This window comes from Osmerus mordax, chromosome 12 (genome assembly GCF_038355195.1).
Source record: "Osmerus mordax isolate fOsmMor3 chromosome 12, fOsmMor3.pri, whole genome shotgun sequence".
NCBI lineage: Eukaryota > Metazoa > Chordata > Actinopteri > Osmeriformes > Osmeridae > Osmerus > Osmerus mordax.
The window spans coordinates 6,880,760-6,899,797 of record NC_090061.1 but is presented as its reverse complement, the minus strand read 5'-3'; the positions used below and the strand labels follow the sequence as shown (position 1 = coordinate 6,899,797).

General features: G+C 47.1%; 2 protein-coding genes across 3 annotated transcripts; one reads left to right on the top strand and one right to left on the bottom strand.

The window, feature by feature from the left end:
* Window positions 1–2,164: 2,164 nt before the first annotated feature.
* Window positions 2,165–15,788, bottom strand: si:dkeyp-115e12.6 (centromere protein F). The gene is made up of 16 exons (XM_067248110.1): window positions 15,607–15,788; window positions 14,132–14,425; window positions 13,745–13,941; window positions 13,330–13,433; window positions 13,088–13,152; window positions 12,716–12,977; window positions 11,651–11,844; window positions 11,413–11,538; window positions 11,097–11,225; window positions 9,428–9,550; window positions 9,005–9,140; window positions 6,255–8,647; window positions 5,808–6,082; window positions 4,476–5,608; window positions 3,834–3,996; window positions 2,165–3,684 (listed from the first exon to the last, which is right to left on the bottom strand). Exons 2-15 carry the CDS (start codon window positions 14,291–14,293, stop codon window positions 3,860–3,862), a joined length of 5,436 nt encoding a protein of 1,811 aa, XP_067104211.1. The 5' UTR covers window positions 14,294–14,425; window positions 15,607–15,788; the 3' UTR covers window positions 2,165–3,684; window positions 3,834–3,859.
* Window positions 15,093–18,664, top strand: zgc:162144 (RD3 domain-containing protein). Of its 2 annotated transcripts, none has more exons than XM_067247633.1 (3): window positions 15,093–15,228; window positions 17,727–18,028; window positions 18,298–18,664. In XM_067247633.1, the coding sequence occupies exons 2-3, from the start codon at window positions 17,727–17,729 to the stop codon at window positions 18,662–18,664; spliced, it is 669 nt and encodes a 222-aa protein (XP_067103734.1). In that variant the 5' UTR covers window positions 15,093–15,228. The 2 variants fall into 2 exon arrangements, with proteins under 2 accessions (XP_067103734.1, XP_067103732.1); XM_067247631.1 differs by lacking the exon at window positions 15,093–15,228 and adding an exon at window positions 17,364–17,385.
* Window positions 18,665–19,038: the final 374 nt, after the last annotated feature.

The following is a 19,038-nucleotide window of genomic DNA, read 5'->3' as shown; positions in this document are numbered from 1 at the left end:
TCACGTGTCAATCGTCAGGATCCTCTAAGGGACGTCTCTGTTGGAACACATTGAAACACAGCTGTGAATCATCAGGTGTGTGTGTGTTTGTGTGCCACATGCAGACAACATGCAGCTGTTCAGATCGGGCATGCCGTCGCCACCGACAGTGAAAGAAAGATACACAAACTCATGAACAGCGTTGTATCGTGTTTGATAAATAACAAGAAGGTAATACCTTAAGACACATCACTTACTTGTATCACATCAGCTTGTCCACTCCTCCTCCATCCCAGCTATCTGGTGAACATAAGGAATCTGTCCTTTCTCTCTTCCCTCCTTTTCTTCTTCAGTCTTTAGGACTATAGAGTTCTCCTATCCCCCCCTCTCTCTTTCTCTGCAGGAGACAGACGTAGTCACTCAGTCTTCAGGGCCCTGAGAGCTGTGTGCAGAAGGTGAGTGGGAGAATGGCACAGATGAGTGTTCACATCAGGGCCCCTGTCATAATAAAGCTGAGTCTCCCGACACAGACCAGACCCCGGCCCACGTCAACCCACCAAAGCATTCGAAACCATTAGCCTCTGCCAACCCTACCAAACATACGTCTTGCAGTTAATCGAAAATATGTTTGGGTGCTTATCTTTATCCCTGTTAAATGGTTTGTTTTCTTTGAATGATGATTACCCATGAGCTTGGACACTGACATTGTGTCATTAGAACTGAGCTTCAAAAGAAGCCAATCAGAGAAGAGAACCAGATCTCTGGTATAAACTTGGTACCGGCCCTTGTGTTCTAAAGGAACCCTGACAACGTTCTGATATTTCCCAGAGTTCTGTGTTAGCATTCTGATCTAATGGAACACACTGGTTTGCTATGGAAGCACCACCCCCATGCCCAGACGAAAAGGTAGTATTTGTTATCGTTGTCTAAACGTCTCCTGGCATATTTTTGTAAGATATGAGTGAGTACACCCCAAAACAACAAGGCATTTGATGTGTTGTGGTCAACCAAGGCTAAACAGTCTGACACCAGGCTAAATACATCATCAAGTTTCAAGGAGATTATAGTTGGAAAAGGAATCAGGGAAAGTGGCCAGTGTCAATTTTCTAACTAGATACTTCACTTCAAAATCTACTTCTAAGGTCATTGTTAGGATAATCTGTGAACAGAAAATCGGAGAAAAACAGCAAGGTCTCGAAATGGCTCCCGTAATGTACATTATACAAAAAGTGTTTTTTGAAAAGAGTCTAGTGTAAGTTCAATTCTTGTTATTTGTCTTACAAAACATACATAAAAAAAATACATTTTTGATAGATCCATACAGTAAGTGTAAACACCCTCAAATTCAGGGTAGAAAAAGACATTTTAGGATTATCACAGATGGAAATGCACATCTGTTACATAACATCACCAAGCAAAGAAGAGGACTACAGATTAGAACCAAACAGGACATACTGACAGCCAGCTGATTAAGGAGGTAAATGAGACTTTCCTACCTGGTTGTAGAGATAAAGGGATGTGCAGTGTGTGCATCTCAGCACGCAGGCTCCTCTCACCAGCCAATTCTCAGTCAGAAGACAAACTGTGTGTGTGTGTGTTCCCAGCTGAAGAAACTGAAGGAGTGTGTGTGTGTGTGTGTTTGCCTCAAAAGGTGTTTCCCCACTCTCAGAGCCCTACATTACTCTGACGAGAGGGGTTCTGAGGAGGGAGGGGATGAAAAAGGGGTGAGATTGAGGAGGGAGGGAGGGAAGAGACAGAGATCTGGGACAACTGGAGAAAGAACAGAACACCAGAGTGTTTCCTGAGGGTTTCGTATCCTAAATCCTTGGACCTGACTGGGGAAGGTGCTAAACAGGATCCTCATAGTAAATGTAGCCATCAATTTTCCAGAATGACAGTCATTGTCACAATCTTTGTCTTCCGTCTCCTTAAAATGACAGAAGAGTCCAGTCAAGTTGAGGTGACACCTGACATGAAGGGAAAGATTCCCAGACAAAGATTTTCAAATTTCCTGTGTTTGACAAAGTGTTATCTTCATTCAACTGGTACATACAATTTGACATGCACAGTGCATTAAGAGGAAACAGAACAAGAGGAAAAATAACTATGGTTTCATCTGACACAAATGTCAACTCTCTGGCCAGAGGTGGAAAAACAAACACTTTATAAAAGCAAGACACCAGAGACTATTTTAATTTGCAAGTATCAACACAGATACATTCACATAAGTGTCAAACAGAAGAAGGAATTCAGTGTTGCTCAAACTGAAAACTCCCACCAAAATATGAACATTTCCCAGTCAATTTCAGAAAGTATTAAATCAGAAGCACAAGGACCTGTTCAAACACTGAAAACACAAATCCTTTCTTTCCATGTCCCTAAGTTTTATAACTGATTTAACAAAGAGTGGATTGGTGAACTACATGCACCGAAGACCTTGTTTTCACCAAAACAGATGAGTTGGAACAGTAGTCAGCTGAGGATGGTAGAAGTTAAATCTACAGCGTATTAAAACAGAGCCCCAGACTGTAACAGTCCAGAGTTCAAAGAAAGCACATATTTACTTCAAAATAAAAGTGACTATTATAGGATTTTTTTAAACATTTCAATCAACTTCCCCCCCAAAAAATGTACATGAACATATCCTTGTCCGGGGTGTCAATTAGTTTGAAAAAGGTGTTATTCTACAAGATGAAACAAAACATTCAAAACCCACTTCAAGTATGCTCAACTATGAATCACTAGTAGTAAAAAGAGTAGCTTTAAAAGTCAACCAGTTCATCGCATCGTTCAGAAAGTTATCTGTAAAAACGGCGACAAAACATACAACCTTTAATGGAAAACTAGTCTATAAAATCAACTTAACGTTTATTTATAGCACAAAACCATGCGCAACAAAAACAAAAGTTATAAAAATAGTTTCATCAATCAAATAAATTAAATGCAATTTAATCTACTAAACAAAATAGGCACTAAACACACTAAAATTCGGTACATTGCAGCTACAAAAAAAAAGAAAATCCCACAAGAACTTGTGTTTTTCTGTAATTTCAAAGCAGTTGAGTGTATTAAAGCATTATGTCGTGTGTGAGAGAGAGCGAGCGAGCGAGAGAGAGCGAGAGAGAGAGAGAGAGAGAGAGAGAGAGAGAGAGAGAGAGAGAGAGAGAGAGAGAGCTCACACTTAATGACCATACATGGAGCGGAAACAAACTCAGGTTAGGCTTAGTCATGCACACGTTCATGCGCACACACATTAACATTAAGAAAACAGCGAGGACACACAACACATGAGCCGGCTCGCATTCATACACATTGGACGTCAAATCTGACGCAAACGTACACATTCACATACCCAGCTGCCCAGACTTCTGCTTACAGAATCATAGACAAACACATTCTCGTGTCAATAAATAAGGCAATGCACAAACATTCAAGTTTTCAGGGACTTTAACGTCAAGCCGCAACTAACACGAGATAAATCACTAAACCTAAGCAGGTAGATATTAAAATGGTGGGTGTGTGTGTGTGTGGGAGGGGGGGGGGGGGCAATTCTAGCAGCTAGTCGTTTCACATGATGCCATATGAAGTACCGTCTTTATTCATTCATTCTTTCTTCAATTCATCCAGCCAGCCATTTTTCCTCACACTCCAGGCAGTGATGATGATCAGGAAACCAGAGTTTTTCTTCTGGAAATTTGTGTTGAGCTAAAGCACAAAAAAACAACCATAAACAAATATGATGTTAATGAGAGCTCAGCTCCAATAAAGATTATTTACATAATAAAGTGAAGGAAAAAAACAACAACAGAAGATTCAGTGATTATATCGATGCTGATTACTTGTGCGAGTCTTACCTGTGCCTGTAGTGTGCGAGTGTGTTTTAAGGCTGCTTGGGCCTCCCCCTGCCCCCCTCTTTTGGCCCAGGCTCTTTTGGAGGGAGAGGCACTGCTGGTGTACCTAGGAGCCCCCGTCTCACAATGTAGGGACAGGCAGGCCCACTGGGGATGTCGGCAAAACCTGGACAGCCGGACGGAGGGGTTGGAAGGGGAGGAAGGGGTAGAAGAAGAAAAAGATGAAGAGATGTAGGAAAGTTGGGGGATTATACAACCGAGAGAGAGGATGAAAGGTAGGGGAGTGAGAGATGAGTCAATATTTCAAGCTGTTGATTCAGTGCTGTACAGTATGTAGATTCAATAGATGTGGCTTCATTGTGAAGTTTAATGGAATGGGGGCTTCTTTTAGTTGGTCCCAACACTAACAACTGGATAGGTAAAAGTGTGTACGTCTTTGTACAACTGTTATCTATCAACTCATGTTTCATTTGTGATGTTGATGCTAAAGTTATTAACCTTTTGACTTTGTCCCTAAAGCACAAGCCACTGTAACACAAATGTGGCTTAGTATGTATTGACATGTTTCAAATGTAATTAATAGATAAATATAAGGTATAGTGAAAACTTGAGATTCAACACACCCACACACACACCCCCACTGACCTTTCATGACGACCTCAGGCAGGCCGTAGGGTTCGTACTCCGTGTCGTCGTACGCCGCTGACATCTGGCTGCGGCTGCGGCGGATGCGTTCGGCCAGGCGGGCGGGGTCAGAGGGGATGGGGAAAGAACCAGAGAACAGCAGTCGGTCACAGCCTTCGGCCGGTGGGATGGGAGACAGAGGAGGTGAGTCCACCAGCTCTTCCTCATCCTCCTCCTCCTCCTCCTCCTCGGTCTGAGTGGAGGCTTGGTGTAGTTCATGTGGGGTGGGGGTGGTGGCAGAGCCCTGCTCAGTCTGAGTGGAGGCTTGGTGTAGTTCATGTGGGGTGGGGGTGGTGGCAGAGCCCTCCTCAGTCTGAGTGGAGGCTTGGTGTAGTTCATGTGGGGTGGGGGGGGTGGCAGAGCCCTGCTCAGTCTGAGTGGAGGCTTGGTGTAGTTCATGTGGGGTGGGGGTGGTGGCAGAGCCCTCCTCAGTCTGAGTGGCAGTGCTTCTCACCTCCATTTGGCTTACTTTTTCTAAAGCATCTGAATTTTTGGCAGCCTTTGTGAACTTTGACCCTTGACCTCCCTCACCCTCTGCTGGATATTTCTCGTCAGACATTCCTGAAGGGAAAACTGAAGTAGAGATCTGGGGTGGGATCAATTCGCTCAATTCAGACCTTTGACCCTCCAATTGGACCTGCTCCACTGTAGTTTGGCTTTCCAAGGTGGAGACCATGGTAGTTGTAGTTTGAGGGCGTTTGCAGTGACTTGAGGAGAGGTGGTTAAAATCAACAACTAAATCGGACACTGATATCGTCTCCCGCTGCTTAGTGTTACATTGGTCAGGTGCAGTTAGGTTCTCCAGGGACAGTGATTGGGTTGAACGGGCCTCCAAGTCACTAGCAGGGTGAGACGCGTTCTCTCTAGGTTCAACTTCTTTGGTCTGGGTCTGGCCTCTGGGTCTTGATTCATCTGTGTCTGCAAGTCCTAAAGCTTTAACCTGGTGCCCTGAGCTGGAGGGAGCTTCTTTGGGAACAACCGTGGTGTGATTAGCTTCATCTTCCTCAGGACTCATGTGTTCCTGAGGTCTACTGGAGCTCTGTCTGGGAGAGTACTGGAGGGGATTTGGTTCAGGGGAGGTGCAGTGCTGTATTCTGGAAGAAAGATCAAGAGGGGTGTCACTATACTGGGTAAGAATGCATGCCACGTGGACCAAGGCCTTTTCGCAGCGGCCTGGGTTCGATTCCTGCATGTCAACCCATCTCTTTACCCCCCCCCCCCTTTCCTGTCTATCTAAAACGGTCACGATAAAAAATGTGATATACCCCAAAAGATGTTGTCCCAGAGTATTACCTTGAGCCCAGGGTCCGCCCGTACAGTCTGCTGGAAGTGCAGGAGAGGAGCAGCTCATCCTCTCTGATCACCGTCACAGAGCTGGGGGACCCTCCCGGGACAGGCTGGCCCTCCTGGCCCAGAGAGGTGGCCTGTTCCAGGGTCTGGTCCTGGGTCAGCCAGGGCATCTGTACCTGAGTCAGCTCATTGGTGGTCAGCCTCCACAGCACCAGCTCGTCCGCCTGCTTCTGGTGCTCCTCAGAGAGGATCTGCAGATGGGCCTGCAGTGCCACCACCTGGAGAGGGGGAGATACAGTACTTTCTTCATAAACAAGGTATGTAGTACACATGCAGCAACTACATGGTAACTAATAAGTATAATATCTAGTGTTGAAATGCATACACACTTCTAAGCTATTAAGTATACATTGTGAATTATTAATACTGCTTTAGTCCAAATAAGCCCACCTGTTGTTGTAGGCAGTTGATCTGAGGTTGAGTCATCCTGTCTGAATGACTCTCTTCTTCAGACACCGCCTCCCCCTCCTCCTCCCCCTCCTCCTGAATCTTCCTGTCCTCTCTCATCTCGTCCTTTGGTTTATCTTCATCCTGCAGCGCAGACTTCAGGCTGGGAGTGATGTCACTGACTCCTTCAATGAGTTGTTCCCCCTTGAGTTCCATGGGAGAGGAAGTGAGGTCATTTCCAGCCCTCTCCTCTACTGGTGTCCTGTCAGGATCTTCAATAGTGTCAGGCGGTGTTATCTCGCTAACAGAACTCCTTGTTTCTCTATCTGAAGCTTCCAGAGATTGAAGTCTCATTTTCAGTTGATGGTTCTCTTGTTTGAGAGTTTGTAGTTCTTTAGCAAAGGCTTCTTCTCCGCCATCTTGTCTCTGAGGGTCCTCAGTCCTGGTGAGACACACATCTCCCTTGGATACAGACGGCTCTTGTGTAGCAGTGAGGAGATGGAGGTGAATTATATTCTCTTCCAATTTCATATTGTGCTTCTGATTTTCAGCTTCTCCACCCTCCTTTCCTTCTGCTGCTTCCTCCTCCTCCTCCTTCTCCTTCTCCTCATCTGGTGTCTCTGTGTTTCTCTCTCCCTCCTCCTCTCGTTTCTTCACGTCTTTCTCCCCCTGCTCCTTCTGTCTCGGTGCCGTGAGCGAGGCCAGCTCCTCCCTACAGCGCTGCAGTTCCCCTCCCTGGCTGAAGAGGGCGCCCTCCTTCAGCTGCAGCTCCGCGAGCAGGTCCACTATGTGTTGGCTCTGCTTGTCGAAGGCCAGGGTCAGCTGCCGGGTCTGGCAGGTCACCTGGGTCTGCAGGGCCTCCAGTTTAGCCTGTGTCTGCCTGGCTTGCCCCGCCTCTCTGGCATTCTCACCACGCAGACGCTCCACCTCCTGGGCTAGCTCCCGAGCACACATCCCCCCCCACGGATCCTTGGTAGTCTCCTTTAAGTCTGTGTTAGACTCCACTTGGGGCTCTAAAGCAGTCTCTGCTAGGTCTGGCTGGTCGAAAGATTCTCCCCTCAGAGCTTCACAAGTGGTTTCCTCCAGGTTGGAAGTGGACACCCCCTTCTTGGCTACCAAAGTGGTTTGTGCCACAATCGTTGGTATTGAGAGTTCCGGAAGTTTGGTCAGATGTGCTTCTTCCTGGATGAGATCTGCGGCTGCTGTTGCCAGGGAGACAGCCATATTCTGTTGATTAGAAGACTCGCAGAAAAGGCGGTGCTGGTCCGGCGAAGGGAGAAACTTAGTGTCGGTGATGATGTTGGAGTTGGAGTTGATGTCGCTCTGGAGCGTGAGATATGTCAGAGGACTGTTCCTCTCGTTACTGTTCTTCCCTTCTACACTTCCTCTATTTTTCAGTTCTTCCAACTCTGCCTCCAGCTCTGTGAGTTTGAGAGTCAGGTCCCCCGCTCCTTCCATCCCTTTCTTCTTCATCCTCTTCCTCTCCGCCTCCTTCTCCCTCTCCCTCTCCTCCCGTTCGAGCGCGAGCAATGTCTTCACCTCCGCCAATTGCTTCTTGAGCTGGATGTTCAGCTCAATGCACTCGCTCTCCCTGTCCTCGTGGTCCCTCTCTCTCTCCTGGTCCCTCTCCCTCCTCACCATCTCCTCCCTCCCCCTCTTGGCCTTCGCCTCCAGGGCGACCACAGCCTGCTTCAACCTCTCCTTCTCGGCCCTCTCCTCCTCCAGCTCCCTCTTCCTCTCCCTGTCCTGCTCCTCCCTCTCTCGCCCGTGCTCCACCTGGGCGGCGTGTTTGCGGCTCAGCTGTTTGAGGCGGGTCCTGGTCTCGGCCTCCGCCCTGCGCTGGCCATCCAGGTCCTCCAGCCGCTTGGCGAGCTCCTCCTTCACGTCCCGCAGTTCCGAGAGCAGCACCGCGTTCTCGCGCCGCAGGTCGTCCGAGCTGGGGTGACCGTCGGATCGGGAGGGGGGGGGGCTCTCGGGGTCTGGGTGAGCCGTGTGGACACGATGAGGCGCATCTTGGGCTTTGGTTGAAGCTTCTCTTCTGAGGGCATCCTCAACCAACGTCTCTGGGCTCGGTTCTCCCCTCTGCCTCTCCTCCTGCCCCGCCCTCTCTCCCGCCCTCCTGGGTTCTTCGACGCCGGCCGAGCCGAAGGAGGAGATGTGCTCTGCGTCGATGCCCTCGCCCGGCTCCCTCTCTGAGGGGTAACTGGCTTTCCAGCCAGCGTTCTCCCTGTCCCCCCTATCCTCCTCGCCCTCCCTCCCTCGCTCCTCTCTGGCAAGTTTCTTGAGGGTGTGTGAGGATAGTCGAGCGTGGTGCGGAGATGGGAGGGGGGCAAAGCTTTGCCCTGAGGGGCTGAAGTGGACTGGGGTAACCGGGACCACCGAGGCAGTCTGCTGGTCTGGGGTTGGAGGAGGACAGATTCAATGTTCATTTGAGTTGAGTAGAGTGATCAAAACAATCAGAAATTAACTGATTGACTGACAAGTCAATGCAATACATTTTATCACACACAGTAAGTATGGCACAATGACATCTAACCATCTCAGTATGCCAGTGTGTCGTATCACTAAACTGCCAGTAGGAGGTAGCAGTCCACAGCAAGACTGGACTCCTCAGGCCTTGCCACATCAACATCTACTCCTACTTTTACTTTCTCTTACTTCCATCTGTCCCCCCCCTCCCCCCATCCATCCTTTACCACATCCTCCCTTCTTTAGTCCCTCCTTCCTTTCCTCTGTCCTGCCATCCTCCTCACCCTGTAGTTCCTTCAGGAGCCTGAGGGCGTCAGCCAGGTCCTGGGTCAGCCTCTTCACCTCCTCCTCCAGGCCTTTCTCCTTCCTCCTGCTCTGCTCCAGAGTCACGCTCAGCCCCTCGGCCTCGCGCTGCGCCTCCTACAGGACAGGGCAGGAAACGCAGGCACCTCACTTCCCATCACTGCTGTAGCTAACCTGGCTGGACTACACCACCATGTAACAACTGTGGAAGCTACAGATGAACTAGAGATTTACAGTAAACTTGTCAAACCTGAACCTATGGCATATGTCATATGCAGAGACTATTCAATAATTCAGAGACTGCTTAGCTAATGAATAATAGATTGACATGTCTAGACAGGGTAGTCCATCATTTATTTCATGCAGCTAATTTGACCGGTGTGTGTGTGTGCGTGTGTGTGTACCGTCAGTTTGGCCTGGGTCTGGGCTTCCATCTTCTTGCTCTCCTTCAGTTCTCCCTCTGTCCATCTGAGCTTCTCTTTCAGCCCCTCCGCCTCTCTCTCCGCCGCCTGCTTCTGGAGAGACAGCTGGAGCGAGGGAGGCCGAAGACGGCCGTGATGAACAGCATCAGGCAAGACCCAGGAGGCAGGGAGGGGAGAGTGGGCAGAGGAACAGAAAGATGGAAGGTGGGAGGGTAGGGAGGGAAACAGGGAGTGAGGGATGCAGAGATTAGCAAAAGGAAAAAACACTGTAGTGCACGCTGAAAAATAAATAACAAGGCAAAGGTTCTGAGGGATAATCAAGAGAGTATCAAAGGAAGAAAGTACAGGGGCTAGGCTAGCCATACACTAGGGGCAGGTACAACAGGTCAACTACCTAGATCAACTAACACTGCATTTTTCTCTTCAGATTCCTTACGCACGTGAAAAGACTCAACACACCACATGCCATGGATTTAAAAAATGCCATTGATTCTGATCATACAGATGGATGTAAATGACCACTTAGCAAAATACCACCACTTTATATAAGGTAAAAGACACAAAGGTGAAAAAATAGATTAAAATAAATAAAAGGTTTCGCTCCGATCAAGACCTTCAAGTCACTTTTAAACCACAGACCCGTTAGCATATTAATAAGTGTTATCAGCAATATTTGCTTTGCCTGTGTAAACTAGCGTCAATTAGATTTGAAAAGTTAGCAACGGCATGTGTAGTTGTGTTGAATGCGTACTTGTAGAAAAAAGATCTTATCAATCTGATTACTGGTAACCTGAGAAGGCCCTGTATGGTCAGTGGTGCTGTATTTTCTGTGGTGTGAAGAGTGACTGTGGAAACTGAACACTATATGGGAGGGCTAGTTTGACTGAGGGCCAATGGAGCTAGGTATGTAGTAGGACTATCTGAACTGTGGGTTAGAAACAACACATACACACACACACACACCTCCTATTTAGATGCACAGTAAAACCAAACAAAGGCATTATTTCATGCACTTTCACATCTATACATCCATCCTTTCTTCCATTTCCAGGTCACATCTTCTCCCTCCTCCCCCCTCCATATCTACCTCCCACCCTCATTCCTTCATCTCCCAGTTTACACTGCTAATCCCTCCTCCTCCAAACTTTCTTCCGCCCACCCTTCTCCCCCTCCCCTCCCCTCCTTCACCTAAGCACAAACAGCCAGCATGCCCCCAGGTCGACCAGTGGCGAGAGTCCTGACTATCTAGGATCTCGATTGACAGATAGATGACAGCAACGTGTTGAAGAGGACTCTGTGCATTCACATTCACACACAAAATAGTTGCAGGAGTATTACCTTCCCAGCTCAACTTTCCACTGTGCGAAACCAAGGAGAGGAGGGGGGGGGGGGGGTAAGAAAGCAAGAGTGAGACATAGAGGAGGAAAAGAGAGGCTGAGGCAGAGGGAGAACAAGCAACATTAATCAATAAACCTGAGCAGAAGAACTCCCTTGGGATAGACAGAAGGGAAGAGGAGAGGAGAGAGGAAAGAAAACAAGGAGGCAGGAAACAGCCAGAAAAGGCAAGACAAGGAATTGTATTTAAATCAGAATATCAGTTGCTAATTGTTGGTGTATCACCCAGGCCTGACTGATTTGTGTGTGTGTGCACCTTCTCAAACTGGGCCTGCAGGGCGTTGTGGAGTGTCCTAGCCTGCTGGATCTCCTGGTTGAGCTTGTTGACTTCCTGCTGATGCTGCTTCTCTAGGGACTGACGCTCTTTCTGCAGCTCCAACACGTCCTGGAACAATTACACACACACACGTCATCATAATGTTTCAACATGTGGAATTTTTATAAATTATGCTTAATAGATCTCTAGCACAAACCCTTCATTCTCTTTCCAACTGTCTGCACATCCTTTGTCTCTAACATGCACATCCTGGGAACTGACACACACACAGTCCCACTCCACCCCGCCCCCTCACCCTCTGATGTTGTTTCTCCAGGTCCCGGGTGCGTTGCTGGGCGTGGACCCTGCTGGTCTCTGTGTTCTGTCTCTGACACTTCAGCTCCTCCTGAAGCTGCTTCTGCCTCTGCTCTGCTGAGGACACCTACACACACACACACACACACACAAACACTTCACTGTCTGTGTCTTTAAATTATGAATGCTGAATGAATGTGAGGTGCAAGTGTGTGTGCGTGTGTGTGTTTACTTCTCACCCGGTCGCTCTCCTGGGAGATGCGTGTGTGTGCAAGGCTGAGTTCGTCGTGGGCCTTCTGCAGGCTGTGCTCTCTGGAGCCCAGCTCTCTCCTGGTCTGGGTCAGCTGGTCCTGGGTCTGCCTCAACCGCTCTGCCTCCGCACACAGCTCCCCTTCCAAAATACACACTCGGCTCTGCAGCTCCGACACGCACCCTGACACACACAGACAGACAGGAAGGACGATGATGACAGGTAGACGGGATAGAAATGTATTCTTAATCTTAAACTGAGTGAGAGGAGGCTTGTTGATACATACATCTACTACACGTAAATGTAGTAGATGTATGTAGACTACACTGAGTCAGAATAACTGGCTCATAAACCAACACAGGGTTTAAAAAAATGAACGGATGAGAAAATAGGACAATCCATACAAACTGACAGAGTAGAGCGCCGATAGGGTCACGGGGGTTCACAGAAGTATGCCTAGATGTTGCCTTTTACCCCAGTTTAGGATTTCAAAGTGTGGTGCGAGGACCTTTCTTTTGAAAGAATCTGTGTTTGCTGCTTGTCTATTCTGGTTTGGGTCAGTCTCATTTCTCTGTGAGATGTGCCAGTAGAAACAGAGGCCACAGTGCTGAGAGTGTGTGTGGAGCTAAATGAGATGACACAATACCGATTACACTAGCCAAGCTCACAATGGGGGGCATTCAGGCAGAACACACTGCAGTCTCTTGCCAACTCTCTCATACACCTAAAGCAAACAGCACTGCTCCTGTTTGTCAAAGGAAGCTTGGTGCTTTTTACTGGTATTACTGATATTAACAAGCACTTCCAGCTTTGAGAAAACACACTCAGTAGCTGGACTCACAGCCTAAACAACTACATCCACTGCAATACCATGCAGTATAATATTGCAGCTCTATTCAGTGGAGCAAAATATATATATTTTTTTTTTCCCCAACTTTTGGAAAACCAATTGTTGTTGTAATGGAAATGTTATCTGCTAAAATACTAAACAGGTATTCTTATCTAGATGTTGTATCGGGGGGAATGGACTAATAATGGTTCTTGTGACACTCACTTTTCCCCATTTCTTCCTCTTTCCCATAATCCCCAGAGTCCTGGCCTCGTCTGATGACATCAGCAGAGGGTGCTGCGGGAGAGGAGGGAGCGGTGGGCCGCCCCCTCTCAGCAGCCTGCGGGTCACCCCGTTCCCACGGAAACACAGAGGAGACAGCGGAGGAGTCCAACTGGTGAGAGGGGTGCCGATGGGGGGTGCTCTTGGGCAGATGTCGAGGGAACGAGGGCAAAGGTTTGGGACTGTCGGAGAATTGGAGCTGTTGCTAAAAGGATGGACAAAAAGGATTTTAAAGAGGATTAAAGCACAATAATCTAGCGGTTTTTGAGCAGGACAAGAGTGAGTTAATGACATTGTCAGCCATGTGTGACTCACTCGGACATGGAGAGCTTTGCTGTCTCCCTCTCCTCTGGGACCGTGCCTGTCCTCATGCTTCCCTTCTACAAACACACACACAGAAGGCTGGGCTTGAACAGCTCATTAGCTATACAACATACACAGTTTTACAGCTGCAGTGACTTAAGTCACGAAGAGAGAATGTCCCAGGAGGAGATATGGGGGAGGGAGGGAGAGAGGGGGGGGGGCAGTAAGCCATGGAGATGGGGGGAGGAGTGTACCATTATGGTCCCATGGGGAGTTCATGTTCCAGCACGGGGTGGAAAACAATATGGAGTCTCCAGAGCTGCTGCTGTTTTGAAGCTTCTCAAGCTCTGCCTCCAACCTGAGAGAGAGAGATAAAGAGGAAGAGGAAGAGAGAAAGGAGACAGAAGAAATGAAAGAGAGAGAGGAAGAATGAGAAACAGAGTGTAAGAGAGATACAGGGAGGGACCGGTTGAGAGTGAGAAGGAATGAAAGAGAGAAGACAAAAGTAAGGTGCTATTCCAAACTATTAAAAAGTAGTACACAGAGCATTTTCCCCAATTGTTTCAAATTCTCGGACAAAGTACTTTGTAAACACACATTCTGCCTACGACATAACCACATGAGGACAAGAACCCAAGCACACGTCGATAACCTGCAGGGGGTTCTGACCTTTTGACTTCCTGCGCGAGGGTGTGTGCGTGGGCGCGGGAGGAGTCCAGCTGGCCCTCCAGGGAGCACACCTGCGCCTGCTTCACCTGCAGCTCCTGGAGGAGACGCTCCCGCGTGCCTGCCCCGGCCTGCGCCTCCTCCAAGGCCACCTGGAGATCCCTCTGCACGCGCAGCAGCTCCCCGCGCACCTCTTCATGCTGCCGGGGGGGGGGGGGGGAGCAGGAGGTGAGAGGGATGACGTGCTAGACTTAGAAACCGCCATTTTAAGCACTCGATGTCCCCCCCTGTCAGGTACTACTATATAAAAAGATTTTAAAAACTCAAAACTAGGAGAGAGGTGGGAGTCAGGCAGGTGGGGGTTGAGGTGTGGCGGCGTGGCTGGCCTACCTTGGCTGTCTGCTTGTGCAGGGCTGTCTGGCTGCTGTCCAGCTGCAGCTGTTTCTGCTGCTTCTCCCTCTGCAGCCTCTCCTGCTGCACCTGCAGCTCCTTCACCTTCCGCAGGGCCAGGCCCGACAGGCCCACCGTCCAGTCCTCCTCCGCCCAGCTCATCTCTCACAGGGTCACCAGAGGAGCAACCCGGAACACCGCCCCCCTCCAAACCGGCCTATAGCAGGCCTGGGACGAGCTCTCTCTGAAGCGGGGCCAACTCACGGAGGGAGAATGACACTGCCCGACAGCTGACTGGAACGGGAAGGGAAAATCTGTTGCTCGATGTTGTGTTTGGGTGTGTCAGTGTAAGTGAATGGATATCAGCCTGAACATGCTGAACTGTCTCATTAAGGCAGTCTGCCTTTTGAACTGTGTAACTAAGGTCGGATATCCAATGTGACTCGGGTAGATTAACATTATATGTGTATATGAGTGTCTGTTTATGGATGTGTCCGTGTAGTGTGTTTGTGTGAGTCACTGTTTTCCTTTGAGACATCTCACCAATTTCCAAGCGCACATTAACACAACTAAATACAGGCACAGAAATAGACAAGACATGCAAAAAGAAACAAGCAGATTTGGTTCCAGAGGAAAAGGTTGTGGACTCTTCCAACCTCATGCATTTGCCCTGGCACAACCAACACACAGACGGTTAGTCAAGAGCAGAGGAATGAAGAAAATCCTGATTGAGTATCATGATCTAGCAGCTAGATTCTAGATTACCAAACACTCCAGTCCTCCTTACATAGACATGTACTGACGACTCTCACTACCTCAGGCTATATAGAGATTGTCAGGACATCCAGATCCTTTGTTATTTCCCGGTATCAAAGATAGTTGTTGCGTTTAAGAAGAGAGCGACTGGAATGCCATGTCATAAAGTCTGCTCAGTTTGACAAACGAGAATAGAATGATACAACGAAACTGCAAACTGACAACGAAAATAATGGTTGTAGCTTATGGTGCGGTAAGGTTTTAGGGACAGCAATTTCGTATCATGCGTCCTTCAGATTCAAATTAGATAGTCACGTCGACAACATCACAAATTAGGCTTGGTGAGTTAACGCTGATTGCTTCGATTTATTGCTACTGTATGCTTTTACTGTAAACAAAACAACGCCTGCCCATAACGAGTCTTTTCGAACTACACAGTCCATACATGCCCATCCATGGAATGTATTGATTAGTAATATGTTGTCACACGTCTGAGTATAGAAAAACACCACTACCACGTTGCTTTCTGACTAGCAGAAAGAGAAAGTTCAGAAAATATAAACTAGCAATCCATGTGCATAGCTCTACATATATAAGCAGTCAGATGGTAGTTTACTACTTAACGATTTGCTCGTTAGCTGACCAAATAGGACTGTGAATCAGTTTAGCTAGCTAGCTAGTTTAGCTAGCAAGTTAGCTAGATTGCTTTCTCGACTTACCATTCAGTGTTTGGGATGAAACTAAACCCCAAATTATCCAACAACACGCTTTGATTTATTTATCAACAAGTGGCGAAATTATATTAGCTGGTTCTTTGTTCTATTACGTATTCAGTAGCCGGTGTAACCGTTTTTAAATACACTTTTTCTATCACAACAGTAATGCTAAACCCCCAAATCTCGTGCTGCCTGACAATCCAACAGAAAACATCGTATTGACATGAGGCGGGTTTAAGTGGGGCGGGGGTAAGTGACGTATTGACAAGAGAGGAGAAAAAAGTTTGGGGAATACTCAGGGGGAACCTCTTTATTGACACCTAGCGACGACAAATTGCATCCATTTACATTTCTGTTCAATTCTCATTTCCATTAAAAACAAATTCTGCACATTCCAAATGCTGTTTTCATCCACCTTCACAGAAACTGTTTAATATTCACAAATCACTTTCCCATTTTGGTCGCCTATAGTTTGTTCTCAAATATATTTAAGTAAGAGACAGATTATTTAAGACTAGCAAAGACACCACTATTGATTTGTGCCCAAATCCCTAAATTCCAGACATTGGCCATGATGACATGTCAGTGAGAACGCGATAAAATGACAAAACAGTAAACATCGATTAGTCGTTTGTAGCCTACGTACTAAAATAAGAACAACCGAAATAGCAGATTTGAATTGGTCATCATAACAATTCCAGGTACGGTCTGGATTTGTGTATAATCTGAGATTATTAATAGAGCAAAGCCGCCTTATTGCTGAGAGGTACGGAAACCTGGCGGCAAGGCTACCGCAGATATTTTCTGACAGACACATGCTGAATAATCCATCATCTCACCAATCCATGTATATTTTGTCCAAAGTTACACGTATAATAATTAACACATTTACTCATAGATAATGGATATTTATAGACCCTTTAAAAGGTGAAAACACATTATTCCACTGCTTGGTTTCTGTATGTAGCCTAAAAGTAGACTATTTAAACAGGTAGAATATGAAATGACAGTTTCCATACGAAACCGTCATATCATGTTAGTTGTGTTCAATTGTTCATGTCAATTGTCTTCGGCAGCACTATATTTGAGTAGCTTATTTCTCTTGGAGTTGTACATACAATATGGTTTAAATCTAGTATGTTGTGTGGGATTCACATGCTGGGAGGTCTATGAGATTTCAAGATAGCCCAGTAGGGGCTTCTCATAATCAAACGTGAAATCAAGCCATAACTCCACCAGTGTTGTTGTTTTGGTAGTTGCACTAAACTATGTGATAATTGCAATATAATAGAGTTTATGTAGGCCGACTATTAAGTCAGTGTTGTTTCGCCAGTTCCAAACGGAGGAGGGGTCTTATAACAGTGCAGTCCTGTAGGCTATTACTCTATATTTGTTTTAAAAAGCCCCAAGGCCCCCTGCCGTGAGTATACTTTATCCATTGAGCAAGGTCCACACAGAAAGACACATGGATGGATAAGACAAAACAGCTCCAGGTGTTCTTATGAGTAATACCTGTCACTCTGTATTAATACAGGATTACATTCATTCTCAATCACACACACACACTCACATACTGTCTACTGTGGACCTATATGGTAGCAAAGTAGTCAGGTAGTGGTGTATGTAAGAGGGAGCTTTATAAGAATTCTCTGGAATTTTAGTTTTGCCTATGGAAGTTTATTTCTCATATGTTCACTGTTAATGATGCTGCATTCCCCTTCTTCTTAAAAGAAGACTTCTATTTGGCAAGATTATCCAAAGGTGTCAATCAGACTTTTTAAGGTAAGCAATCAGTTTAGCTAACCTGTACATTTGGATCCACAGTTTGGATGCCATAAACTCTATCTTCCAAACATTTATGATATTTTCCATAACTGTGGTCCATACTAAATGTTTTTATGAAATTAATTAGTTTATTGTCAACAAATGCATTGCATTTGTATCTGGAATAATGCTCCCAAAATTTTCAGATGACATCAGCAAGACTATGCAACCTCCTTCTCCTCTATCTCCCTTTCCCCCTATACCCACTTCTTTCTTTGACCAACCCTTATTATTTCCCTTTACTCCCTTCCTCACACCCACATTTTTATCTCCCTCACCTCTACCCCTTTCTTCTTCAGATGTTCCCTTGGTCAGCAGTGTTCTCCCTGGAACCCAAGGTCCCTGGACAACGAACAGCAGAGGAGCTGGTCACCAACACACTGATGCTGGAGCTGGGGGCCATGGTGAAGCGCACTGAGCGCATTCGCCTGGAGAGGGCGACAGAGGGCCGGCGCCGCCGGAGCTCATCCTCTGCAGACTACAGCTGGCTGGCGGCCCAGCCTGCCATCCAGCCCTATGAGCTGACCCCCCGCGACCTGCTGGAGCTGCAGGACCTGTGTGCCAAGGTCCCACCTCCGGAGTGTGGTCCTGTTATCGCCAGGTGAGAAGAGACCCGTCTAGTCTAGTGATCCTCTTACACCCCAGCTAAACACACTGCTCCCCTGCTTCCTAGCCACTGGCATCCTAAATCTTATTTCCAAACCCTAAATCAAGTTTCATTGAAGGCTGCAGGTGCAGCTGTTCACACTTTACAACCATCATATTCAATCCAACAACATCGACATAGAAATGTTTCTGTAAATTTTTCATTTCCCAAAAGGATTTCAACCTTTAAATCACACTTTACCTTTGACCGTTCGGCCCTGTCAGGTTCAGGAAACTGGTGACTGAGATCGAGCCAGAGGTCCACGAGGTGCCACGCCTCTTCCGCACAGTTCTGCGAGACACTGTGGAGGGGATAGATGCAGACGACCACTTGAGGCTGCAGGCAGCACACTTCAACAAGCAGCGCAGCAAGAGCCTCTCTTTCGTCTCCTTCCGCTCCAAGTTCCGCACCATCCCCTTCAGGGGCGGAGCCCTGGGCGGCTCCCGTGGAAACCTGCAGGAGGAGGCCTCTTGGTACGAGGAGGATGAGGTGGATGAGGAAGAGGAGGTCAATGCAGCGAGGGGAGCCAAGAGGGGCAGGAGTCGGAGCATGCCTGACATCACACCCATAGAACAGAGTGCACAAGGCTGAGGGAGGGAGAGGCTGCATGGGTGGAAGGAAGAGAAGAGACAGATAGTTGCCGAGAGGGGAGGGGTCGAAGGTAAGATGAGAGGCTAGATGGATGGACTTTTTTTATTTTGTTAATATTCTGAATGTCGTGTAAAAAATTAATCTAATTGTAAAACAAATGAGAATGTGAATAAACTGTTGTTTTCAAAATGATAAGATATTCTCATATATGGTGCCAACAACAACAAAAAAGTAATTTATGTGCATGGAATCTACACTTGACCAATAAGCTTGGCCAAACTCATTACATCAATGTAGATCAACTAATGTGAGTAATATATTAATTTTGCAGACGCTTTCATCAAGAGCGATGTAGAATACCAGGGATTTGAACC

What these genes read in the sequence shown, in the direction of transcription:
- zgc:162144 (XM_067247633.1), top strand. Translation starts at nt 17,727, where the DNA reads ATGTTCCCTTGGTCAGCAGTGTTCTCCCTGGAACCCAAGGTCCCTGGA. An exon ending in TGTGGTCCTGTTATCGCCAG is followed by an intron (nt 18,029 to 18,297) that starts GTGAGAAGAGAC and finishes CGGCCCTGTCAG; the next exon opens with GTTCAGGAAACTGGTGACTG.
- si:dkeyp-115e12.6 (XM_067248110.1), bottom strand. Translation starts at nt 14,293, where the DNA reads ATGAGCTGGGCGGAGGAGGACTGGACGGTGGGCCTGTCGGGCCTGGCC. An exon ending in GCAAAGCTCTCCATGTCCGA is followed by an intron (nt 12,978 to 13,087) that starts GTGAGTCACACA and finishes CCATCCTTTTAG; the next exon opens with CAACAGCTCCAATTCTCCGA. An exon ending in AGAGGAAGAAATGGGGAAAA is followed by an intron (nt 11,845 to 12,715) that starts GTGAGTGTCACA and finishes TGTGTGTGTCAG; the next exon opens with GGTGCGTGTCGGAGCTGCAG.